The sequence below is a fragment of the Caretta caretta genome, chromosome 6 (assembly GCF_965140235.1).
Source record: "Caretta caretta isolate rCarCar2 chromosome 6, rCarCar1.hap1, whole genome shotgun sequence".
Taxonomy (NCBI): Eukaryota; Metazoa; Chordata; order Testudines; family Cheloniidae; genus Caretta; species Caretta caretta.
The window spans coordinates 100,408,527-100,436,181 of NC_134211.1; the positions used below are offsets into that span (position 1 = coordinate 100,408,527).

General features: G+C 45.2%; 1 protein-coding gene across 7 annotated transcripts in view; it reads right to left on the reverse strand.

Annotated features, from left to right (window-relative positions):
* The window catches only part of TTC7B (tetratricopeptide repeat domain 7B), a 294,267-nt gene that overhangs the window by 116,999 nt on the left and 149,613 nt on the right, over positions 1 to 27,655 (reverse strand). For all 7 annotated transcript variants that reach the window (XM_048852692.2, XM_048852696.2, XM_048852695.2 and 4 more), the window contains 4 exons: positions 26,318 to 26,422; positions 24,146 to 24,263; positions 23,570 to 23,627; positions 2,248 to 2,320 (listed from right to left, as the gene is read on the reverse strand). In XM_048852692.2, coding sequence (XP_048708649.2) covers positions 2,248 to 2,320; positions 23,570 to 23,627; positions 24,146 to 24,263; positions 26,318 to 26,422 — 354 coding nt within the window. The remainder of the gene's footprint in view (positions 1 to 2,247; positions 2,321 to 23,569; positions 23,628 to 24,145; positions 24,264 to 26,317; positions 26,423 to 27,655) is intronic.

Here is a 27,655-nt window from a genome sequence, read left to right on the forward strand (position 1 = left end):
AATCCTTTTTACTCTGTATAAAGCTTATACAGGGTAAACTCATAAATTGTTCGCCCTCTATAACACTGATAGAGAGATATGCACAGCTGTTTGCTCCCCAGGAATTAATTACCTGCTCTGGGTCAATTAATAAGCAAAAAGTGATTTCATTAAGCATAAAAAGTAGGATTTAAGTGGTTCCAAGTAATAACAGACAGAACAAAGTAAATTACCAAGCAAAATAAAACAAAACCACGCAAGCCTAAGCCTAGTACAGTAGGAAACTAAATGCAGGAAAATCTCACCCACAGAGATGTTCCAAGAAGCTTCTTTGACAGACAAGACTCCTTCCCCAGTCTGGGTTCAGCAATCACTCACACCCCAGTAGTTACTGTCCTTTGTTCCAGTTTCTTTCAGGCATCTCTTTGGGCTGGAAAGGCTATCTTTTGAGCCAGCTGAAGACAAAATTGAAGGGTTTCCAGGGCCTTATATAGTCTCTCTCTCTTGTGGGTGGAAATCCCTTTGTTCTGCTGTGTAAAATCCCCTCAACAAGATGGAGTTTGCAGTCACCTGGGCAAGTCACATGTCTATGAACGATTCAACTTTTTGCAGGCTGACGCCATTGTTTACATGTTAGTTTGAACGTTCCCAAGAAAGCACAGATGTGGATTGTCATCTCCCAAAGTCCATTGTCAGTTAAGTGTTTCTTGGCCTGGGCACTTACTGAGAATAGTCCTTTCTCAAGTAGCTGACCGAATGCTTCATTGAGGCTACTTAGAATCAAACAAGTACATAGCCAATTTTGATAACTTTGAATACAAAAATGATACACACATACAGACAGCATAATCATAACCAGCAAACTTCAACCTTCCCATAGACACTCCACTTGGTCTCCTCTGTACTGGTGAAACAATAGGATCCTGGTTGCAACAATGATCTATACGGTCACAGTTTATGTCAATAATGTCACACTGGTATCTGCACAACTCGTCCTGTAAGTTTGCTACTTGTTCTACAAGCTAGTTGTGTTCCTCCCTTATTTCCTCATAGCTTTTATTTTTCTCCAAAAACGCCTCATCGGATTGCATTGCATATACCTTGTATATCTTCTTTTCTTCTCCAGCCTATTTTTTCATTTCCTAATTTGTGGATCTGGATCTTTAGGTCCTTTAACTTCCCGATCCAAGCCTCCAATGTCCAACAATAAGCCCTTAAACAATATAGTTTTTTGCTTTTCTTTTTTCCATATTTTATCCAGCACTATTTGTTGGAGTTCCTTTTCCATCTGATTCTAGTCTCTCCCTACTACATTTCTGGGGAGTAAGAGCCAGTATACAGTAACCTGCTACTGAAACCTGTGATATCATAAGACAGTCCATTCTTCTCTAATGTGATATGCTTCAATATTTTTGCTGTTTATTAGAAATGAAAAGTAGCCAACTGGAGTATGTAAACTACTCTGCTCAAATCTAGCTCCTAAAATAAACTTGACACAGGAAAAAGCCTACAATGACATATACAAAGCAGCTATATATTACCCAAATTAATGCAACGAAAGATACAATTCTAGCTCCTTTAAATGTAACAGCTGTACAAGGACAAAATTCAGGTTGTATTTTAAGAACACAACTTAGCTCCCACCTCTTTCTGTAGCTTTAAAAGATTTTTCTTTTCTTTTTAAACAAGATATTCGTAGTACTGTTTAAAACAAGCAAACCATCCACAAGTATTCAGAGAACATACACTTTTACATGGCCATGAGGTACAACAATTTGATTCCTAGTCCCCTACTTCTGACCCTCAGGGCTGGGTATGCTGTGGCAGAATACTGGATTAAAGGGCAACACGGATAGACTCTAAGAGAAATGCTCCCTGTATTGATGTTAGCCACAGTGCAGCGCTTGTAGGGAAAGAGCAGAAACCATCTATTCATTAAATGAGGAAGTGGAAGTAAGCATGTCTAGGTTCAGAATTCAATACTCCGAGGACAGATATAAATCATACAACAGATGATCAGGATTTATAACAAGTGCACACAGAAAGAGTAATTGAATCCTTAGGATAATAAAATATTCCATTGTTAAAAATGGCTGATGCTCCTTAATGGTATATTATACATTGGTGAACACAGCTTGCACCAGACTATGAAAACACAAGAATTCTTTTGTTTGCTGTTTACCATTGCTGTGTCCATTTACACAGGTCAGAATTTCTATCTTCATATCACAATCTGGAGTTTTAATATATTTGTCAAGTAGAACTAACCTGTCTAGATATGGCAAGCTGCAGTGCCAGGTAAAATGCTGCGAGATGATCTGTTGGAGACAAACTGTGGGCCCTGAAAAAAATTTAAATACAGTTAGTCTATTAAGACGTGTTAACTACTACAGATTCAGATCTCTTTTTGACTTGTCATTGATTCGTATTTTGACATAGGAGGATGTGCCAGTCTTCTGTCCCTCCCACGCTGGATTGGTTATATAGTCATTGCTCATAGCAACCCTGGGTTAAACAGAAACACCTTTTGGTTTTGCATAAAGTCCTTTTAGTGCAAGCAAACTATGTACCTTCAGTGTAATCTTAGAAGTGGATGAAGTGAAAAGTAAGAATTCTCATTGATGAAGTCTAATCCCAGGTCCATACCAGAGACACCTATGGAAGAGTTATTTGCACTAAGAACTCAATTTCTCACAATTAACTATGGGGATCTTATTTTACATTAAAAATTTGATGCACTTTAAAGTCACAATGAGCAGAAAGATTCCAGCTGCATGACAGGCACCCGAGCCACCCCACTGATGCAGGGCAGAATGCTGCTGAAGGCCAGACCTCAAGGAAAGGGAATGTACAGTGGAGTGAATCTTACTGTTGCACACCCTCCAGTGAGTGCTGCAGAATCCAAAAGTCTGATCACACTCTCAACAACCCAGTATTCTATACCTCCTAGGGGACCAGGCAGATGAGTCAGCCATGTCCCACTCCAGGCACTCAAGAAAAATGTAGGAGGGTACCCTGCTTCACTGCTGTTCAGGGACTTTCCAGTCATCCCTTTCCCTCCATAGCACAGGGCAGGATAAGACCAGCTTCAAAAAGACCCCATGTTTAAAAGGAGAGAAGAAATAGAAAACAATATTTCTTTTAAAAACAAACATTACTGCAGCACACAAAAAAAAGTAGGGGACCAATACCAACAGCACTTTAGGATTAGAGACATAGTTAATGAAAAAATCACTCTTCTGTCTGAAACACTTTTACCTATATTTAACATAAGTAATACCACAGGTTACTACAACAAAGAAATTAGAGGAAAAACATACTTCTCTCCATTTTTTCAAGTTGTTTACTTTGTGCATTTGACAGAATTTTGTGTATAGACCATTTTGCTCCTTCTCTTGTAGAGTCAGTTTCCACTGCAGTTTGTGTGTTTGGGATTTTTTTTAAACATAGTAACAAAAGAGAAAAAGGATGCTAAAAATAAGTGGATGTAAAAACACAAATACTGTCTGGTGAAAACTAAGGCAGTAGGGGTAGAACCTAACACAACTTCTAAACTTTGCTTTTAAAATAGACTACATTTCAAATTGATGGCGTTCTCTAACGAAGGTTATATTACAAATAGGACATAAAATAAAGAAGCCAAGAAAATCTAGTCAGAATTCTTTTTTCAGAGAAAAAACATTGCTATCCCTTATGATCATGAAGGGAACCTTCTACACATGACTTGATGCAGAGCTGTCTTCCTGAATGTGCAGAAAGACAGTTCCAGTGGCTTGGTGGCTTCCCATAACATGTCCAAGTCGCTGCACAATGAAATTCTAGCAACCAGAGGAATGGGAGAGCGCTTCAGATTTACTACCAGATGCATACTACTCAGAGTGACATATGAGAGATGGAGACCATTAACAGGGTCATAGGACATTTCTCATTTCACTCACATTTTAAGGAGAAAAAAAATAAAAAACCCACATAGATTGAATGGCTCAGTGAATAAGTAATGAGGTACAGAGATATTCACTTGTAGGTGTAGGTGTAGTTTGGGGAGAAAGGAATGCATCACCCCCCCCCCAACAAAGGCAATACATGGGGTAAGGGGCACACAGGGACATGTGTCCACACAGGGACATGTGCCACCCCCGATTTCTGAGAGTGCTGAGCAGCCCTTGCAGGGCCTGCGGGGAGAGGGAGCAGGAGAGGTCTGTCCTCCTCACACTGTGCCTCCCCCTCAGCATGTTTGTTGCTTGCTTGGCCCCTCTCACCAGCAGCCAGTCCTGGGTGGGGAGGAGAGGCGGTAGTACAGGGCCGCTTCTCCTGCTGGGTGAGGGTGGCTGCTCTCAGTCACTGCCTCTGTGCAATGTGGCGACTGCCTGCAAGAGTCCAGCTGGGGAGGGCAGTAGCAGCCTGTGGGGTGGAAAGAGCACAGCTGCCTTGGCTGGATGTAGGGTCACTGGGGAAGGCACAGGGAGCTGGTTCCCTGTCCTTCGTGAGAGCTAGGGGCAATGCCCGCGTACCTCCTCCCACTGAGGTGTCTGTGAGGGTACAGGAGCTCTGGCCGGGGCGGGAGACGTTGTTTCTGTGAGTTTTTCCACCTCCTTTTCCCCTAGGCTAGGGTTGGCCCCAGCCCAGAGGCACATTCTCCTTGCTCCTGCGTCCCCAGTCCCCCAGGAGCTGGCAGGATTGGCTGCTTTGGCCCAGGGGGCTGGAAGGTTCTTGTACACAGAGGCAATGTGTGTGTGTTGGGGGGGGTGTCACATGACCCCCCATCTTTAAATTGTGCACCCCCACTATCAGCAGGTACAGGTTGTCTCTGCCCCCAAACTGTAAGCCTTAGGCAGGCATGGAATTTGCCTTCTCTGTACATGGCCCTGTTAGCCTTATTAGAGCTTCCCCACAAACATAAAAGTCAAACACAAGGAGTAATGGTCTCAAGTTGCAGTGGGAGAGGTTTAGGTTGGATATTAGGAAAAACTTTTTCACTAGGAGGGTGGTGAAACACTGGAATGCGTTACCTAGGGAGGTGGTAGAATCTCCTTCCTTAGAAGTTTTTAAGGTCCGGCTTGACAAAGCCCTGGCTGGGATGATTTAATTGGGGATTGGTCCGGCTTTTGAGCAGGGGGTTGGACTAGATGACCTCCTGAGGTCCCTTCCAACCCTGATATTCTATGATTCTATGAAACTACACCTATGCTTGTACGTTACTGGTTCAAAAATTCAGCTCTAGCTAGCAGTGACTTAAAACTGTTACCATCTGTACCATCTACCAGCTGTTCAGTGACTTATGTGAAATGATTATATCTGTACTACAGCAAACACTCCAGAAATCATCTAAACAAGTACTGTTTGCACAAACATGATCTCTGTGAAAAAAACTTGTGGACCGGCACCTAAAATGCCACAACCAGCATCACAACTGGCTGCCTTGAACCTTGGTAGAGGTAAAGGTCATTGCATATGTAACTACCCTCCTTCTTGAAAGGTTAGGGGTAAGAATCTGACACAGCAGTATGGTGAAGCCTGCCCAGTTGCTGCCCTTATAACCTGTATTGTTGGTGAACCAAGTATTTCAGCTTCTACCGTTCCTGAAGACCAAATTTATTTTCAAGAAGTGGGATGGAGTAAAATGTACAGACACTCTGGAAAAAGCGCAAATGAGCATTCCTAGAAGTGACAATTTTTAAATGGTGTTGGCTGCCTCAGTCACGAAAGCAACTGATCTAGCAAGGTTATTAACCACAGTGACACACATTTCCAGCAGGGCTATATGAATCTCTGCTGATGAATGTCAGCTCTAAGTGACACTTCACCTACCAGAAAAGTCAATACCAAACTTTCTAAAATTACTTTCTTCCTTCTCTTTGAAGCAAATTATAATGCTGATAAGGTCCAGCAACTCCAACCACTGTAAAGGTCAATCCATTTTATACAAGAATTCACATGTATGTTTGAGCCAGTCATATCTGCAGTGTTACCATATCATGGTCGCAATACCGAAAGTGTTTCTTTAAAGTCTACTTTAACTGTTCACTGTCATTTTGAAATCCTATCCCTCATGTTTTCACTAACAACTCCAAAGATACTTCAATTTAAAACTTTGGTACAAATTAATAATAAGAAATACCAATTGATAGAATGAACATATCATTTTGATTTCAAGTAAACTGAAATTGTGCATTCTGACTGCTAAATACAGAACACCCCAGTGTATGTTTTAAGTATGAACTGGTAATACAGAAATACAAAATATACAGCTTTTAAGGAAGGAAAAGAAGCAGGTGTAATCAACATTTTCCAAGGCACCCCATGTGTAGTTTATATGACTATTTAGCACAAGAATTTCAAAGCTTCAAATCACTACAAAAATTAAAATTCCATCCATACTCTACAGCTAAAGGGCATCTGTAAGTGGTCACTGAATAGACACCAGATATGGTTTCAAATATCAGCTGACATTACTCAGAAACAGTACAATTAAGACGCCATCAGGAATCTTGTAAGCTGCTGTAAGAAAAGAAGCTGAAAAGCTTCTCATGAAGTCTGAATTCATATGTTATTGCAGAGAAAGAATTCTAGTAAACCCCCCATCTACTATTCAGTATTTTTCACAGGGTTTCAGCCCAAACATTTACAGTACCTCCTTTTCTAGGACAAATACTATAAGAATAACAAAAATCAAACGGTATGTCTCTGCTTTACCAAGGCACATAACATTTCCATTAGGAAGTTCACATTTTATTAATTTACAACTGCAGTAAAATACAAATCAAGGGAGCCACCAAGGTTTGGTACACATTGCAGACTTTAATCCTTGGGGAAATGGCAATTTACCACATGGATCACTCGCAGAGACTTGCTTCCTAAGGGCTTTTGGATCTCCATGGCAAGTTGTAAGATGAGGAAGAGGTACTTGCAGCTAGGTAGTGGGCAGGGAAGGACTGGCTTCAGTCAAGAGTCTCAATCTGTCCCTGGCTTTTGGAAGGCAACCACAGAGGCAGGCAAGTCATGTTAGGAATTCAAGTCAGGGATGAAATGGCATACAAGCCACTAGCAGTTGAGTATATGGAGTCAGGCTGACAGCAGAGCAAGGCAAGGGGATACAGGGAGGTCAGTTAGTTGGTGGTAGTTGATGTTGGTCCTGCTTTGAACAGGGGGTTGAACTAGATGACCTCCTGAGGTTTCTTCCAACCCTGATCTTCTATGATTCTATGAAATAGAGGTGGTCAAGTTTCAGAACTTTGCGGAGGTGGAACCCAGGGAGGGACCAGGAAGTGGAAAGTGCACATTGGGAATGGGTGACAGGAGAAATGATGTACTAAAAAAAGGTTGAAGAAGCTCAATCTATTTAATTTAAGAAAGAGAAGGTTACTCGGTGACTTGATCACAGTCTGTAAGAACCTACATGGGGAAGAGGAGATTACTCACCTGTAATTTAAGGTTCTTTGAGATGTGTGGTCCTCTACCTGTATTCCACTGAGGGTTATGCGTGCGCACCGTGTGCCTGAGTGAGAGAATTTAAAAGTAATGTCCACTGGTCTGAGCATGCACTCTGACTCGCCTCAGGCTTCCATGTGAGGTAATAAAGGGCAGGGCAGGGCAGACTGGCCGCATCTCTGAAGATGGCACTGGAAGTGGAGTCTCTGGTAATCAGATAATGAGCTGCAAAGGTATGCGCACGTGCCCAGGTTGCCAATCTACAGATTTCGCAGATAGGGACATTGTTGAGGAAGAAAACAGAGGAGGAAACCAACCTCGTGGAGTGAGTTCGAATACTGAATGGAGGTGTTCTATTGCGAACCTAACAGCATTGTTTAATACAGTTCGAGACTCATCTGGAGAGTCTCTGGCCAATATCACTGAACCCGTAGATCTCTCTTGCTGAGGTGATCGCCACCAGGAAGGCTGTCTTCATCGACAGGTATATGAGCGAACAAGTGGCAATGGGTTCAAAGGGACGTCTAGTCAGGTTTTTTAGCATGAGGTTTAGGTCCCATTTTGGGATTGGATGTCTGGGTTTGGGAAAAAGGTTTAATATTCCTGCGAAGAATCATTTTGTGGTTGGATGTGAGAGCACTGACTATCCCTCTTCTTGTTGATGGAATGTCACTATAGCTTCTAGGTGAAGTTTGAGTGAACTGAGTAATAGCCCAGATATATTTTATTTATTTATTTATTTTGAGAGAGCGAGTACATAGTTTTGGGCCATTGGGAGAATAGCGGATGTCAGGGAGATTTGTTGGGAATTACACCAAACCTGGACCACTTTTGCAGGGAAGTAGTGGAGTGGATTTTCTACTGCACAGTAACCCTTCCTGTACCTTCTCAGAGGCACGTTGCCAGTTGTTTCAGGTAAGGGTACCAAGTATGTCTCAGCCATGTAGGAGGAATCAGCATGACATTTGCTCTCCCTCTTTTTATCTTTAACTGGACTTTCAACAGTAGGGGAACAGGGGAAAGGCATAGAGAAGGTCCCTGTTCCACCACAGAAGGAGAGCGTCGCCCAAGGAGTGTTGCCCTGTACCTAGCCTGGAGCAGCAGCATGGACATTTCTTGTTCAGGTAAGTGGCAAACAGGCCTGTGGTCGGTGTCCCCCACGGCCTGAGTAGGTCGTGAAGCACTGCTTGGTTAATCTCCCACTTGCGGTCATGTGGGAATTTGTGACTCAGACTGTCCGCTATCAAGTTTTGTACTCCAGGAAGGTAGGTTGCTGATAATGTGATGTTGCGGGAAATTCACCAGTTCCACAACTTTAGTGCTTCTGTGCAAAGGAAGAGTGACCCTGCCGATTTATGTAGTACATACATGGTATGTTGTCTGTTGAAACACTTGTGTTTCCTTGATCAGTGGGAGAAAATGGACACAGGCATTCCTGATCGTCCTGAGGAGGTTGATGTGAAGGGACATTTCCGTGGATGACTATTTGCCTTGTGTTGTAAAGTTTAAATGTGCACCCCATCCTATGAGGGATGTGTCGGTGGTGAGAAGTAATGACAGGGAAGTTTGCGAAAAGGGGGATCCCCTTGCAAACACTGGCTGGATTTTTCCACCAGTCCAGGGAATTTTTTACCTTGGTTTGTAGTGACAGAGGTTTGTCTAATCTGTCTCTGTTGAACCATATCTGGAGGCACTGCAAATGAAGTCTGGCATGAGGTATCACTGCTGTGCCTGCCGCCATATCCCCCAGGATTTAGAGGCAGTGTCTTGCTGATATTTGAGGGCAGTTTTGTAGTGTCTCTTTGAGTGTGGCCAAGGTGCGGAACCTGTACTGAGGCAGAGTGCTCCGGCCTGTAATGAGGCCGACTCCTATGAATTCCAAGTGCTGTACAGGGGTGAAGGTTGATTTTTGGATGTTGATCTGTAGACCCAGTTCCGAGAATAAGTCTACTGCAGTTTCGGTAACCCAGCAGGCCTTGTTGAAGGAGTGGCCTCATAGGAAATAATCATCCAGGGAGGGGTAAATCATGATCCCCTGTGAGCATAGGTAAGGTGCCACTATAGAGAGGAGCTTGGAAAATACTCTCTGAGCTGATGAGAAGCCAAAGGGGAGTACTTTGTATTGAGAGTGGTCCTGGCCCAGGGTAAATCTGAGAAATCGTCTGTGTGAAGGTAGGATAGATATGTGGAAATAGGCAATCTGCAGGTTAAGCACCGAAAGCCAATCTCCCCGTTCCACAGATGAAATAATCGCTGCTACTGTGACCATCCTGAATTTCTGAGCTTTGACAAATTTGTTCAGAGCCATGAGGTTCAGCACGGGTCTCCAACCTCCCTTCTTCTTGGGTATCAGGAAATAATGAGACTAAAAACATTTGCCCCCTAGCAGATGTTGAGGTACTGGGTCTACGGCTCCTACCCAGAAGAGATCTATTTCTTATTGTAGTAAACTCTCATGAGAAGGGTTCCTGAAGAGGGATGGGGGAAGGGTGTTTGGGGAGGGCGGTAAAGTGAATGGAGTACACATTGCAGATGACTTTCAGGACCCATCGGTCTTAATGTTATCCATTCCCAGGTGCTGTGGAATGGGGCAAGCTGGTAACCAAATGGTTGCGATGGATTGGTCAGCTGGAGGAGTTGAGGAGATTGGTCAGTCGACCCCTCGACCAACACATCAAAACTGATGTTTTGAGGTAGATGGTTGCGACATGAAAGGCAGCAGGACTGATGGCTTATGTCTGAAGAATCTGGATTTCGTTCTCTGAGGCTTCTAGAAATGCTGGGTTGGGAACTGTGAAGTACGGTATTTATGTTGAGGTTGCTGACTAAACTTTCTCTTTTGTCTGGAAGTACAGATCCCTAATAAGCAGAGAGTAGCCCTGGAATCTTTAATGGTCCAGAAGGATGAGTCAGTCTTTTTAGCAAACAATTTGGTGCCTTCGAAGGGAAGGTCTTCTACAGTTATCTGCACTTCCTTAGGGAAGCCAGATAGGTGTAAACCAAAAGGCTCATTGCATAACCACTGCAGTGGAGATGGACTGGGCTGCTGTGTCAGCTGCATCGAGTGCTGACTGGAGCGCTGTTTTGGTCACTAGTTTTCCCTCATGGATAATAGCCCAGAACTGGTCATGGTATGACTCTGCGAGCTGATCAATAAAAGTGTTGAGCTTTGTATAATTGACATAGTCATATTTTGCTGTTAATGTTTGATAATTTCCAATTCTAAATTGCAGTGTGGCTGAGGAGCTCCCAAAGAGCTCCAGGTGTTTCCAATCCGTATCATAGGGGATCTCATTTGGTGCTGGTGGTCATGGGAATTTACTGCATCCACAACAATAGAATTAAGGGGAGGGGGAGAAAAAGGAATTCCGTCTGCCTAGCTGGGATGTAATATTTTTTAATTAGACCATTTGTAAGTAGGCATCACCGATGCTGGGGTTTGCCATAACTTGGATGGGTCCAGAAGGGCCTCCTTGATGGGGAAGACTATTCTGAAGAACGAGAACGAGTGTAAGATGTCAAGGAGTTTGTGATGGGTGTCTTTTACCTCCTCCAGGTGTATCTGTAGGGTGTCTGCTACCCTCTTAGCCAAATGCTGGAAAAGCCAGAAATTGTCAGGTAAGGAAGGTGGAGGGGGCATCACTCCCATGCCTGAAGAGGAGGAAGAGATGTTGATTCTCAGTGTAACTTCCTCCTCGAATCCACCCTCCTGTTCCTCCAAAGATCTCCTCTGGAGGTTCGGCAGTTCTGGATGCTGTGGCCAAGGGAGAATGTCTCAGGGACTTCATGGTGAGTCAAGCTGGAAGCCCAAGAGGTGTGAGGTCTATATGTTACCCAGGGATCCCAGTGGGCCACTGGGGTAGTGGGATAGATCCCCATGGTGGTATCAATGGCTGGCTGTATCATGGTGGTGGAGGAGCAGGCTGAGGGTATGATTGAGGAGCCCCTTGATAACAGGCACCGTAGGGAGCATGAGAGGAGTGGTGAGAGATGACCTCCTCTGGCTCACTGTCTAAGTCACCACTAGAAAATGAAATTGCATGGCAAGGCACCGGAGACTCCCGTGACTGGAGACGACTCGGTAGCAGAGCCCTAGTGCCGAGAAGGGAAGCCTCTGGTATATCAGATACCTTGAGTTCTCTTGAGTGCAACAACTTCTGTTGCGCCGACCAACCCAGTGCCAATGCCACTACAGAGGGAGTCTCGGATTTTGCCCGTACCGAGCACTCCGGTCCTGCGTGGCTCACAGTTGACGGTGCCAAAAGTAAAGCTCGAACCAACAGCATCTTCTTAACACTGCGCTCCCTGCTCCTGTCCTTATCCACTGGTACCATTGGCTCGATCCCTGTGCCCACCAGGTTTTTAGGCACAACATGGTACCTGCCATTCCAGACCCTCATGAGGTATATTTATTGTGCTTGGACTGTCTCAGGACTGACAATACTAAGCATGCTGGCAATCTTTTTCTGCTAGCTCGGGGCTCATTCTGGGGACTCACAGCTCTTTTTTAAGATGCTTTACAAGAGAGGTTCGAGGCTGTTTTCTTCATTTCATAGTCCCTGAATGTTGAGGGCTGTGGGGAAGATTTGTGCCTTCTCAGTGATTCTTGGCGCAGATCTGGGGAAGGCTGAAGGGCTGCCTGCATCAGGATGATTTTCCGTCTCAGTTCCTGTCACGGGGGCAAGTGTACCCCGTCTCCCTTTGGGGCAAGGGTGTTGTAGCCCCGTGGTTAAGTCCGCCTGACCGTCCTTATCCTCAGGGCAGTATTGCCTAATGGCCAAAGTCTATCCAGTCACCCTTCCTCACAGGGCTAGGTGGACTGGTGGCCAAAGTCAATATGTGTGCCCTTTCCCTAGGGGCAGTAGGGCCTCACAACGCAAGTCAACAAGGCTGCCCTTTCCCTTAGGGCAGAATAGTCCAGTGGCCAGAGTCAACCTGCGTGCCCTCCTCCACAGGGTGTGCGGCCTAGTGGCCAGAGTCAATAAGGCTGTCCTCCTTCGCATGGCTGAGAGATGTCGTGACCAGCTCAGGAAGTGGGCCGCCACCTAGGGGTTGGTGGCGGCCAGGGTAAGGGGACCTGGGCTCTCTGTACTCCACCGGATCCCAGGCCAAAGTCCTGGCAGTGACAAGTGCAGAGATCTGATTGAAGAGTCAGCAGGGATCTGACCGAAACTCGCTGACACTACCAAGCACAATAGCTAGTGCCCCCTGGGCTACTTTCTATCCTGTCTCCTGATACAGTGGTCCGGGTGTCTTCAGGGTCTCTGGGTTCCTTGGCCTGTGCAGCTCCCAACAGCTCCGACCTCCCTTTGGCGTCAGCATGTACCTGGGACTCCTCCTGTGTCTCAGCACCTTGGGCTTCCGGGGACAGGGGCTTCCAGGCTGGAGCCTGCAAGGTCCGTCATTCCTCCTCAGCAGTCAGCCCAGACTGAGCTGAGTTGCTTCCTTTTACACTGGTGTTCCAGTTGGAGCCTGGCCAGCAGGGGCAAGGGGGCAGGGCCTCCTCTGCCCAGAGTGTGGGGTCAACACTTCTTGATCAGTGTTGGACAAGTACATCCTGTCACAGCTCCCTGTCCTTCCGTGACCTGGGTTTAAGCTGTTGACAGAGACCACATTTCTCAGGAATGTGGCCTTCCCTGAGGCAGCACATGCAGCAACAATGTTTATCTGCCACAGGGATGGCCTCGTTACAAGAGGCACTTCTTGAAGCCCAGTGAGCTGGGCATACCCTGCTGAGGAAAGGGGTCCCTGACAAAAGGGGAAAAGACAGCTACCTTTTCTGTAACTGGTGTTCTTTGAGATGTGTTGCTCATGTCTATTCCACAATAGGTGTGTGTGTGCTCACCACGTGCACCAGTGCTGGAAGTTTTTCTGTTAGCAGTATCCGTAGGGAAGCGCCCCTAGCGACCCCTGGAGAGGCGCTGCTATGGCGCGGTATAAGGGGCGCTGCGCGCTCCCCCCACCCTCAGTTCCTTCTTGCCAGACAACTCTGACAGAGGGGGAGAAGGGTGGGATGTGGAATAGACATGAGCAACACATCTCGAAGAACACCAGTTACTGAAAAGGTAACTGTCTTTCTTCTTTGAGTGATTGCTCATGTGCATTCCACAATAGGTGATTCCAAGCTATATCTGCTGGAGGTGGGTAGGAGTTCACAGACACTCAGGACAGAGCACTGCCCTGAGGAACCCAGCATCCTCCCTTGTTTGGGAGACGATAGCATAATGTGAGGTGAACATGTGGACTGATGACCATGTGGCAGCCCTACAAATGTCCTGAATAGGGATGTGACCCAGAAAGGCAGCCGATGAGGCTTGCGCCCTTGTCGAGTGCGCCCTCACAATTGGCGGCGGGAGAACTCCCGCCAGGTCGTAACAAGTCCGGATACATGAAGTGATCCAGTTGGAGAGCCGCTGGGTGGAGATCGGCTGACCTTTCATGCATTCAGCCATGACAATGAACAGTTGCAAAGACTTCCTGAACGATTTTGTATGTTCCAGGTAAAAGGCCAGAGCCCATCTCACATCTAGCATGTGGAGGCGGTGCTCCTCACCAGACGTTTGGGGCTTGGGACAGAGCACCAGCAAGAAAATGTCCCGGCCCATATGATAGGCAGAGACCACCTTAGGGAGGAACAAAGGGTGTGGGCGGAGCTGGACCTTATTCTTATGGAAAACTGTGCATGGGGGTTCAGAGGTCAGGGCCCAAAGCTCCAAGACCCTCCTAGCAGAGATAATTGTCACAAGAAAGGCCACTTTCCATGAGAGGTAGGACCAGGAGCATGTAGCAAACGGCTCAAATGGAGGTCCTGTTAGCCTGGCCAGCACCAAGTTCAGGTCCCACTGGGGGTCTAATATAAGGAAAAAGGCGATCCAAGCCTTAAGGAATCGACTGGTCATGGCACGAGAGAATATCGTGTGACTCTGAACTGGTGGGTGGAGGGCCGATATGCTGTCAGACGCACTTTGACGGATGAGGGTGCTAGGCCCTGGGCTCTGCGATGAAGGTGGTAATCCAGGATAAACTGGAGCGGGAAAGCCACTGATGAGACGCCCCAATCAGCAGCCCACCGGGAAAACCGAGACCATTTTGCCAGGTAGGTCTGATGCGTGGAGGGCCTCCTGCTCTCCAGGAGAACACGCTGGACTCCCTCTGAGCATGCCCTCTCATCTTGGCCTAACGCCATGAGGTGGAGGGCTGCTAGGTTGGGGTGGAGGAGGTGACCTTGGTCCTGAGAGAGAAGGTCCAGGCGGATTGGCAATGGCCACAAGGGGATGGGGAGCGATTGCCAGGCTTGTGAGAGTCCCGTACCAGTGCTGTCTGGGCCACGCTGGGGTGATCCGAAGGATGCAAGCCCTGTCCATCTTGATCTTTTCCAGGACCTTGCCGATCAGTGGAATCGGGGGAAAAGCATATAAAAGCTGACCCGACCAGGACGGAAACTGTGCCCGTGCCCAGTCCTCCCCTGGAGCAGAAACAAGGACACCAGCAGTTCTGCCTGGTCACGAAGAGGTCCACTTGGGGAGTGCCCCATGTTTGGAAAATCCTGTGCACTACCTTTGGGTGCAGCTGTTGGAAACCCCAGGGCATGGCCACTAGTTAAGTCGAGGGGATGGAAGGCCAAAGGGTCGAGGAGGTCTCCCTGCTGAAAGCTTAAGGGCTTCTTCTCAACCCCCCTTAATAGAATTAAGGCCTGGCTGGTTTGAGTAAGCTCTTTTGCTTTTAAAACAATGTTGCAGCCGCAGATAATGCCTTATAGTGTAAGGTTTGCTGATGCCAAGTTAAAGATAATAGGAGATAGCTACAAGGACAGACAGAATGTGCTGGTTGTTTAAGTTGCTAGGAATGCTTGTTAGAGGTTGCAGGAAATAAACATTGTTGTAACCCATATAAGGAAGGCAGAGTATTTGTGCAAAGTTTAAATTGGCTGATGTGTAGTGCAGTAGCATTAAAGAATATAGAAGTGTGTGTAATGACCTGCTTTGGTGTGCAGGATTTGAGATTTTATTCTCCCTGTACCTTGTTTGCAGCTGCAAATAAACTTTTCTGCTTCTCCACCCTGTTGTGATTATTCAGTGAAGCACACCGGGTAACAAACCCCTGCTGTTGTTTTGCCTTTCGGCACTGGGTGCCGGCAACACAGCGACCATTCGTGCTGAGAGGAGAAGTCCCGGCTCAGCTGACCCGCCCGAGAGTTTTGGACGTCCGGTAAGTGGTGGGTTTCCAAGTTGAAATCGTGGGCTATTCAGAAGTCCCACAGCCTGAGGGTTTCCTGGCTGAGGAATGGGCCTTGCCTTGCCAGTTGATGGAGAACATTGAGGCCGTGTTGTCTGTGAGAAACCTGACTACCCTGCCTGCTAGGCACGAGCGAAAGGCCACAGAGGCTAGACGGACTGCCCTAAGCTCTTTGACATTTATGTGCAGGTCTAGTTCCTGCGTGGACCACAGACCTGGGGTCTGGAGGTTTCCCATATGGGCTCCCCACCCCAAGTCCAACACATGAGACACCAACTCTAAAGTGGGAGGCCAGCCCCTGAACGGGACCTGTCATAAATATAAAGGGAAGGGTAAACCCCTTTGAAATCCCTCCTGGCCAGGGGAAAGCTCCTCTCACCTGTAAAGGGTTAAGAAGCTAAAGGTAACCTCGCTGGCACCTGACCAAAATGACCAATGAGGAGACAAGATACTTTCAAAAGCTGGGAGGAGGGAGAGAAACAAAGGGTCTGTGTCTGTCTGTAGTCGTCTTGGCCAGGGACAGAACAGGAATGGAGTCTTAGAACTTTTAGTAAGTAATCTAGCTAGGTATGTGTTAGATTATGATTCCTTTAAATGGCTGAGAAAAGCATTGTGCTGAATAGAATAACTATTTCTGTCTGTGCATCTTTTTTGTAACTTAAGGTTTTGCCTAGAGGGGTTCTCTATGTTTTTGAATCTAATTACCCTGTAAGATATCTACCATCCTGATTTTACAGGGGGGATTTCTTTATTTCTATTTACTTCTATTTTTTATTAAAAGTCTTCTTGTAAAAACTGAATGCTTTTTCATTGTTCTCAGATCCAAGGGTTTGGGTCTGTGGTCACCTATGCAAATTGGTGAGGCTTTTTATCCAACATTTCCCAGGAAAGGGGGGGTGCAAGTGTTGGGAGGATTGTTCATTGTTCTTAAGATCCAAGGGTCTGGGTCTGTAGTCACCTAGGCAAACTGGTGAGGCTTTTTACCAAACCTTGTCCAGGAAGTGGGGTGCAAGGTTTTGGGAAGTATTTTGGGGGGGAAAGACGCGTCCAAACAGCTCTTCCCCAGTAACCAGTATTAGTTTGGTGGTGGTAGCGGCCATTCCAAGGATAACGGGTGTAATATTTTGTACCTTGGGGAAGTTTTGACCTAAGCTGGTAAAGATAAGCTTAGGGGGTTTTTTCATGCAGGTCCCCACATCTGTACCCTAGAGTTCAGAGTGGGGGAGGAACCTTGACAGGACCCCTTGGAGCATGCTCCCCAGGGTGTACCACCAGCGGAGGGAAGCTGAGCTGGGTTCCCCCAGACAGTGTAAACAGTCAGTGTGCGGATCACTCACAGGCATAGGACTTTTACAAGTGTCGCACGACTTAAAAGCTCAGGGCACAGGGCATGCCCTGACCCAGGTGCGCTTATCTATTCTAACTATGCTGCTTCTTTCTTTTTTTCTTTTTTAAACTACAGGTACTAACTAACTACGAACTAAATGAAGTCCAAACAGGGAAGCTAAAGCAGAGCTGGAGCAGAGCAGTTCCGAAGCACCTTCACTGGAGGGAAGAAGGAACTGAGGATGGGGGGAGCGCACAGTGCCCCTTATACTGTGCCATAGCAGCTCCACTCCAGGGGTTGCTAGGGGAGCACCCCTACAGGTACTGCTAAGGGAAAAATTTCTGGCACCAGTGAACGTGGTAAGCACGCACACCTATTGTAGAATGCACATGAGCAATCACTCAAAGAAGAAAATTAAGTTTTTGGTGTTTTGTTTTTAAAGAGAAAATAAAGAAAAACTACAACTAAGAAAGAAGGAGATTAACTAGCTACTAAAAATACTAATAAAGACCAAAGATAATGATCACAAATGGACTGCTAACGGCCCCTCTCCAGCCAGGGACGGTTGAGAAGGAACCGAGGGGGGTTCACCCCAGCGTGCTGGTTAGCCTCGTGGTGGGGCAAGTGGGGACAGCGCATGTGTGGGCCGAATGGATACTGCTACCAAAATTCTCCAATCAGCAGTATAGGGATGTAAGTGCACCTACAATGGAGCACTCACAGTAGGGACACTACTCAAAGAATAACAGAGTAACCTTCCACAGGTAGAAGGAAAGTGCTAATTGCCACCAGGTGGACTCTCAAAAGCACTGAGGGTGAGACCCAATGACTAAAGATAAAATGTAGTCTAGGATGAGGGGAATTCCTGCTGCTTCTGGTAAAACCTCTTTATGTTGTGCCCAAGACAAAAAACATCTCCCCTTAGGCCGGTAACATTGTCTAGTGAAATCCTTCCTACTGTTAGAGAGAATGTCTTGTATAGCCAAGGAGCATGTCTGCTCTAGACTAGATTCTCATCCAAATACCAAGCCCTGAGGTGTAGTATATGTGAATTGGAATGCTTGATCTTGCCACTGTAATGGGTCAGAGGATTGGGAAAGTTTAGGATGGGAATTGGTGGGTGGATGACATGTGCAGGAGATTGGGAAACCAGAACTGTCTGGGCCAGAAGGGGGCGATGAGAAGACAGTCATTTTGTCTTGTCGGATCTTGTGAAGCATGCGAAGCAGGAGCAATAGTGGAGAAAAGACATAGTTGAGTTGGTCCAACCAGGAAAGTAGGAGAACATTGTCCTGGGAGTGGAAGCCGAGGCGCATTGCTGTTTGTCTCAGAAGCGAATAGGTATGTAGCTGAGGTCCCCCACTGTGTGAAGGTGGTGTGTAGCACTGTCTTGTGAAGTTCCCACTCGCGGTTGATCACAAAGCATCTGCTGAGTGAGTCTGTGAGTACAGTCTGTGTCCCTGGAAGGTAGACTGCGGTTAGGATGATCTGATGGCTGATGCACCAATGCCAGAGATTGAGATTCCAGAGAGAATGAGCAAAATAAAGTATTCACATGTTTTCCTTACTGCTCGGAGTTCCAGGATATGGATGTGCATCCTGGATTCTCGAGATATCCATGACCCTTGTGTCTTATGGTCATCTATATGGGCTCCCGAGCCCAAGACAGATGCTTCAGTGAAGATAGTTTTGTCTGAGGAGGAGGGAAGAAAGGGGATTCCCACATGTATGTGATGTGGGTTTGTCCACCATAGGAGGGCAGACAGTACCATGGCCAGGACTGTCAGCATGAGGTCCACAGAATGATGGAATGGTGAGTACACGGATGGACTATGTCTGAAGGCAGTGGAGGTGAAGTCTCATGAAGGGGGTCACATAGGTGCATGAAGCCATGTGGCCAAGATGCAACAGATAATCCCTGGCTGGTACAGAACGATTATTTGTGATGCGAGTTATGACAACATTTATTGACTAAAACTTGTCAGTGGGAAGGTATGCTCATGCCAGGATTGAGTTTATGTTACCCCCGATTAAATCCAGTGATTGCATGGGGTTGAGGATTGACTTCCCAGAGTTGATGCTGACAGGGAGATGAGTAACACAAAAGTCTAGGCATGGACTTCCTGTCAGGACCTGGTAGCTAGGAGCCAGTCATTGAGGTATGGAAAAAACAAGTAGACCATAACGTTATCCCAAAGCGAAGTACTCTGTATTGGAAATGGTTGGCGCTGACTGTAAATCTGAGAAAATGTCTGTGGGCGGGTGAATATCAATGTGGAAAGTGAACATAACGAGAGCTTTGAACCACATGCCATTCTCTAAGGATGGAATTATCACTGCCAACGTAACCATGCAAAACTTGAGTTTGCAGATGAAGCAACTGGGGTGGCAGAGATCAAGAATTGGTCTCCAACCACCTTTTTTATGAATTAAGTTGAGTAGAACCCTGTTCCTTGATATTCTAGAGGAATGCGTTCTGTCGCTCCCCATTGTAATAAGGCGTTTACTTTTTGGGTGAGGATATTGTTGTGAGATTGGTCCCCGAAGGGGAATGGGGGTTTTGGAGGAGGTAGTATTACAAAGTTGATCATATAGCCATGATGGATGACGTTCAGCCCCCATTTGTCCATTGTTATTGCACTCCAGGCATGGAAAAGCGTTAGGCTGAGTGGTTGGTGGCTCTCAGGCTTGCATCAAAAATACCTCTTGGCTTGCAGATGGGTCTGAGACACGGAAACCTGGGGGGGGGGGGGGGAAGGAGAGGAGGGGCCAGGGAAGTAAGACCTCTGAATCTTTTGTCATTTATTTGGGGGTTCATAAGGTCTCTGATGATAGAATTGAGAAGACCTGTACCATTGGGTGGACGACGGACAGTGGAACTTTCATTTCAAGGTAGGAATGTAGATGCCCAACAAGCAAAAGGATAGGCCTGGGGTCTTTCAGTATATGCAACGACTCATTGTCTTCTGGTTGAAGATTCGTCAAAAGGGAAGTCCTCAACGGTGTTCTGGACCTCCCTAGGAAAACCCAAAAGCGTGAAGCCAGGACTCCCTACATATCACAATAGCTGTAGCCATGGCTCTAGAAGAGGTATCAGCTGCATCTATTGCAGACTGAAGGTCAGTTCTGCTTATGAGTTTCTCTTCCTTGATGGGGGCATGAAAACTGACATGATCCTTTTGTGGGAGGGTCTTAGCAAATTCTTCTTATTTAGTGTAATTCAGGAAATCAAACTTGGCCAATAATGCTTGATAATTGTAAGAAAAGACTTTCCTCCCCAAAATATCTAGCTGCTTTCCTTTCTTGTCTGCAGGTGTAGATCAAGGATGTTGGTGCTTAGCCCTCTCTGCAGCAGCCTGAACTACCAATGAGTTAGGAGCTGGGTGGGAGAAGAGGAATTCTGATCCTTTGGCCAGGATATAGTAGCGTCTCTCTGCTCCTTTAGGGTTGCCCATACATGTGGCAGGGGTATGCCACACTGTCCTGGCTGGCTCCAGTATGGCTTCATTGATTTGTAGTGCTATTCTCACTGGTCCCGACATGCGAAGAACGTCCAGAACCTTATCCTGGGTGTCTTGAACTCTTCCAATGGGATTTGAAGTTCCCCCATAACTCTCTGTAAAAGCTACTGGAATCATCTGAAGTTATCTGGTGGGGAAGGGTATGATGCAGTCAAAGCCTCATCTGGAGGCTTGAAGGATGGGAATCTAGCCAGCTCTGGCGGAACCACTATGACCAGGGTATAATATTCTTCCTCTGCTGTTGGATCCGTGGGCCTCCTTGACAGCAACTCTCTCGCAGACTGGGTGGGGTCTGAAGGAGGATAATGCGCCCAGGGCCCCCAATATGGCCAATAAGCCAGATCAACAAGAGCTTGCAGGGGTCCCCAGTGGTTCTGGGGAGGATAAGAAGGTAGCTGTTCCCAAAAGCGTGATGGTCTCCGTGATGGTGCATAAGAGTGGTATGGTAGAGGCAGTTCTTCTCCCAGTTCCGAACCATTGGAAGAGGAAAAGATAGACTCCGGTTCTAAAGGTGGTAACACTGGAGCCAATGGAATGGTGTATAGCATATGCAAGGAAGGTGACAGACCCCATACCACAGGCACATCCCATGGTGGGAATATGATTTCTCTGGAAGTGGAGGGACCTGATGGAGAAGACTCTTGGATGTAACTGTGGATCCAGATCTCCGTGTTGTGAGGGGCACACTCTCTTTCCCAGTTGTTAGTACCGGCGCTGAGGTCTTTTCTGGTATGGGAAAGGGTTCATCACCTGGAACCGCTGGATCCCACTGTTTATGGGTCTTCTTCCCATGCCTGTGGGACTTGGAATGTGCTCTGTGCCCTTGGACTCAGCTGGTGGAAGGAACGTCCAGATTCTTGGACTGGGAGGAAGACTTAGTCCCATGATTTTAGAAATTCCTAATCTCCCAACTCGGCCCCATCATGGGGTCTGTGGGAGTGGTTCCGCTGGCACCAAAGCCAGATGAAGCAGCAAGAGGCGCACTCCTTGTTGAATAAGGCCGATATACACTAGGGGTTCTCCAGCATGGTCTGGATGCCGTCTCACAGTCATCTCCACGAGATACTTCCGGAGACAAAGTGCTCAGCATTCTCGGTTGCAGCTGGGGAAGGCATGGCAAATACTATACCCAACTGCAACGTGAGCTTCTCCTAGGCAGCAGAGGCAGCATTGGTCGTTGTCACTGACTGAGATGGATCATGGCAAGAGCTGCAGAATTTGAAGCCTGGAGTTCTGAGGGTAGCCCGGTACTTGCATGGTACTATGGGGTGCACGAACGGGGAAAATCCCTGAAGTCTACTCTAAACTAACTGTTACTAAAACCAGGAAATAAAACTACAGTTAAAATTGCTAAAACTATCTACTGCTATATTTTTAGAAGTACATCAGAGAGAAGGACACTGAAGGTTCCGACTCATACCATGCACTGGTAAGAAGAAACTGGAGACACAGTCAGCCTGCCCCACCATCCAAGGCGGGTCAGGGCGCATAAGCAGGCCAATGGGTACTACTTTCAAATTCTTCGAATCAGGACACATGGTGTGCATGTGTAACCCTCTATGGAATACAATAGGGACCATCGCTTGAAGAACAATAAATATTTGATAATGGGATCTTCAATCTAGCAGACAAAGACCCAGTGGCTGTAAGTTGAAGCTAGACAAATTCAGACTACAAATAAGGGATACATTTTTAACAGTGAGGGTAATTAATCATTGGAACTATTTACAAAGGGTAGCGCTGGAGTCTTCCTCACTGACAATTTTTAAATCAAAATTGGATGTTTTCCTAAAAAATATACTCTAGTTCATACAAATTATTCTGAAGAATGTCTATGGCCTGTGTTATTCAGGAGGTCAGATGAGATAATTACATTCGTCCCTTGTGGCTACAGAATTTATGAATCCTCAATGTTCTAAGGGCTTAAGAGTCTCAAGACTGTTACAGACTGCAACAACTGTTGTAACTCACTGATAAGTGAGTGCTACAGGTCTCCCTGTGTGCTGATCCACATAGGAAATTAGTTGTTACAGCCCTCAGATAGCGAGCCATGGCTCTTTAGCTCAAGCCATAGATGTTCATGCTTTTGCTCTGAAGGTCCACGGTTCAATTCCAGTATGTCAGCCAAGATGACAACTGTCATACCATCATAGTATCATACATGTCCATTTCTCCTCTACTCTCCTCCAATCTAATGCTGCCATATTAAACAAAACCCTACATATTCATGTAAAAAGTGATTCAAGTATAAGTCAGTGACCCACACATTTAATAGGAAAAAAAACTGCAAAAGCATTTTGTCTTTTATATAATGCAAGCGGGCTTATGCAAGAGTACATACATTAGCAAGAATCAAGTGTAGACACTGTGGCACTTCTACCATTTAAACTTCTTTCTATATTTATAATCTTTGATTCATGTACAAACCGACCCCTTTTTGTTCCCCCATTTCTCTTCCAAATAGTTCTGTCCCCGGGTCAAGATTTGGAGATGTGCGCATGTATGATTTGCATAGTCATTGCCTGCGCTGTAACTGTTCTGTGGTTACAGAGGACTTCATTCTCCGGATCTCGCAATCCAGCATCTTTTGCAATGATAAACTCCCAGTTTATTCAAATGCACAAAGAAACTATATCACATATCACTCTAAACACTATGCATACACAATTGCAAAAATCTTGGTGTACACTTTGATCAGTGACAATCACTACAAAAATGATTTTACTGGATTCAACAGTGACCTTAAGACTCTATTTCCTCCCCCCCTCCCCCTTTAGCACATCAGAAAGAGAGAATATTTCTTTAAAAGGCTGTTAGGCAAACAATATTCTCTGGTAGATGGCACCAAAAATATCTTTAATAATGAAATCAGGGTAAATCTTTAGGAATCTGTTTGGATTTGCCTGGTAGAAACTGATGAAGTGAATGTTAATGCAATATGTTCTGTACCCATGAAACCAGACTCCCAGAGGTAAAATCCTCATTATATAATCTTCATAGATATCTTTTTTTAAAACCACATAACAAGGTTTTTCACTATGTACAGCTGAATGAAATGAAAAGATTAACACCCACTCACCTCTGAAATGCAAGAAGAGCCTTTCTCTGCAGGACCTCTTGCATCCCTCGCAAAGAAGCTAAAAAAGGATATATTTAATCAGCAATATTTAAGAGTCAAAGATTTGCTTGCACATGCTTATTGAACAAAGATTAATACATTCACCGACTATTACAACAAAAATGATACAAAAGACGTACAACACATTTTCTTTTAGAGGCTGGTGTGTTTGAGGTTTTTCTATGATATGACTGGTATTTTCTAACTTTATGAGTATGTTTAAACTGCAGGTGGGAGCGTGCTTCCCAACATGGGCAGACACACACCAGCTTTGCTCGAGCTAGTGCACTAAAATTAGCAGTGTAGCCAAAGTAGCATAGGTGGCAGCTTTGGCCAACTGTCTGAATGCATACCAAGGGGGTCTGGGCAGGTTTGTGCTCAGGTGGCTAGCCGGAGCTGCTGCCTTCTCTGCTATTTTGCTACTCTGCTATTTTTACAGCGCTAGCTCGAGCAAAGCTAGCACATCTGTCTACCCACGCTGGGAAGCATACTCCAGCTGCAGTGTAGACACACCCTATGCGTGTATTTTTTACTTACCATCAGTGGCTTGCAGGCTGTAAGTTAGTCCCAGTGCTAGAAAGCCTTTTGCTTTGAACTCCGATGTTTTGTCACCAACATCAACAACCGTTTTGGCAAATCTTTCCGCTTCTTCCAACTGCAAATATTACAAAAGAAGAACATAAGTCTTTGGAAGATTTTTGCTTTTGAAAACTCCACACACAAAACCGTAAATATAAAACCAGCCAAAATCTGTGTTACAGTGACTCCAAAATTAGAAAGAAGTGTACAGACTATGGAACCAATATACATTAGGTCAGTTTACCACATAATCTCAACCATTACCACTTCCTTTAAGCACACCCTGCCCTTTTCCGCCTGTTAGTTTTCCTCTTAACTTCACAACAAAGAATATAGCTCTTATACAAAGCTGAGACACGCATTTCTATGGTGAAATGGGAACTAGCACTGATAGGATACAAGTGAACTTGAAATTTAGTCTGTTAAACAAACATACAATACCTGTCCCTGAATCCCACCTGCCAACCTTTACTGTCTTACAGTCACATTTTCCAATTAAAACAGAAAAAGAATGTTTTCCTGCTGACTTATTGCTCTGTGAAACACGCACACAAACAAATGCAGAAACTAAGGCCCTGATTCCTCAAGACAGATCTCTGCATCACATGCACACCCATTGATTTGGATTTGCTAATGCAGAGCTCCTTGTAAGATCAAGGTCTGTCTACACATTCATACACCACTCCCTCTCTTACGCTTTGTGTTGTCAAGTAGTTAGACTATAAACTGCTAAGAAAAACAACATGAATTTACTGGAAATGAAACTAAAACCTACGTGCCCAATACAGCAAGCTGCTCCATGCAGGATTTACCCATACAGGGCAATTTACAGGACTTGGACCACTATTAGCAATCAAGTAATACTATGTTTTCAGCAACTTAACAAGTCATATCCCTGCTACTGCACCATTTTCTCATTTCTGCTTGAACTAAACAAAAGCGATATTTATAAAGCACTGCCCCGCCTCTGTGGTACTGTACATTCAAAACAAATTAAATATAACTACAATTATTACAAAAATTGCACCTCTTCCTCCCAACCATTTCCTCTGGAAGCTACAGGCCCACCTTGCAACTCATACAATAACCACAATGAATGCTAAATTATTCATTTTATTAAATCAATGTGTTGTGTAGAGAGATACCAGTTTCAAGGGCATCTAATAACATATTTTACTATTAAATAACACTTTCAAGTTAAATATGGTCCCAAATTTAGGCTGTATAAAAAAAAGTGAGTTTTTCCAAAACCTAACCTCACCAGAAATGTTACTATGAAATTCTTGTGTGTGTGTTAGTTTTTTGCGGGGTGTTAAGGACTGTAACGAAAGCAGGTTTTTATGTTGCTTTATTATACTCACAAATTGTTAAATTTTTCTTTCTAAACTAATAAACTAAAATGTTTTTTGTTTTTGATCTTTGTATATTGATATAGTATTCATTCACTTCCTATTTGCACAACTCAAAATTTTTATATTTTGCAAAAGTTTAATACATTTGAAAAACAATGTATATACACACACACACACACACACACACACAGTATATGTACTACATATAAAGAGGAAATTTTACCTTCTGATCTTGGGATGTCTGAATAATTAATAAAATTTAATGTTGTCACAACTCCTCCCTCGAATTATTTACTCTTAAAGCTAACATAAGTGACTAATCTCTGAACCATATAACCATTAAAGCAAATGATGTGCTGTGTAGATAATTACTTATCTCTGAAATCTGTATGCAAAAAATTCTGCTCCTATATAAGTGAAAAAGTTTTGTGCTAACGTAGTTGTCATTTATTAAAAAGTCAGAATTTAACAGTTAGTGTCTGAAATACATTAGCTATTTCTTATAATACCAGATATCAAGGTGTGCTAACTTTTGTTAAATGTTGACTTTAATGGCAATAACTGTTCCTGAATATTTTTAAAACGGTGGAGATATAAAGACACTGATAAACAGTACTGTTCAACTGCAATCCTACAGAAAATATTTGTGCTGTATTTTAATCAATATTCTATTGTGTGCTGTCAGTGTGTCTACCATATTTTCAAAGTCCATAACCAAGGATTTGTCACATTCTGAAATGCTCAGTTCTTGCTGATCTGACTGCTAATATAAACTTACCCAGTGAAGAGATCCCATGCATAACTTTGCAGCAAGGAGTGGAATAGTAGCATCATCTGGTTTCAAACGTATACACTCCTTCAAGACTTTCACAGCTCGAGCAGACTGTATAAAAATATATTTTTCACTCTAAAAACTCTAAAAGCGTAAGCCCAACATCTCACAATTGCAAGACCCCCATTTTACATTTCCTAGTTTCTGTTTTACTAGCTGAAGGAACCATTATTAATTTATTTCTATTTTGACAATCTGCCATAAGCATCTGTACAGATCAGATATAAGACTTTATACACTGTATAGTCAATCATGCTGGATCAAATGCCAGCCCTGCATACCACTCCTGGTGGAGCTAGAAAACTGCCCTACCAGGGGAACTAAGGGCTCACCTTTGGTCTATAGCACTCCACTTCTGATCCCCGCCACAGCACAGGGGCATGACTAAGGCTGAGGCAGGGGGTTGGGGTGCAGGAGGAGGTGAGGGCTCTGGGTGGCGCTTACCTTGGGGGGGTTCCCCGGAAGCAGCAACATGTTCCTAGGTGGAGGCGCACCACCTCTGAGTGCAGGCACTGCCCCCGTAGCTCCCATTGGCCACGGTTCCCAACCAATGGAAGGTGCAGAGTGGGTGCTTGGGGCAGGGGCAGCGCATGGAGTCCCCCAGGCCACACCTCCACCTAGGGGCCGCAGAGACATGCTGGCTGCCTTAAAGAGCTGCCCAGAGCCTGCCAGCCCCGCCAGACGCCCTCCCCAATAACAGCAGGGGCCCCAGGTCACGCGCTGCCACCTGCCCCCCACCCCCACCACCTACGGTACCCCTAAGGCACCATTTTAGTTAGGGGTATATAGTACAAGTCATGGGCAGGTCACAGGCCGTAAATTTTTGTTTACTGCCCATGACCTGTCCATGACTTTTAGTAAAAATACCCATGACTAAAACGTAGCCTTAGGTATGACTAGTGAAGGGATGGAACGAATATAGCCAGAACAAGCTGTACTCCAGTGATGCCCAGCTGACATAACAGCACATAAGGGACCTTTCTGAACTGGGGTAGTATAGATCAGCTCTTTATGGCTACCTGAGCCTGAGGCCTTTTTTCTTCTGCTACTGTCCCCAGCATAATTTAGAGGCCACTCTAAAAATAAACTGGGCATGGGGCAGAAGAAAAAAGGCACCAAGATAGGGGATCCACAAAACATTACTTTAAATAAATAAAATTTTCTCAGTAAATTATCTTTCTTAGTAGTAAAGATATGTGCACAGTCAGACTTGGCTTGGTGGAAGAAGGAGACATTAACTATTCATAATATGTAACAAAAATGGCTTGTTCTCCATACTAATTC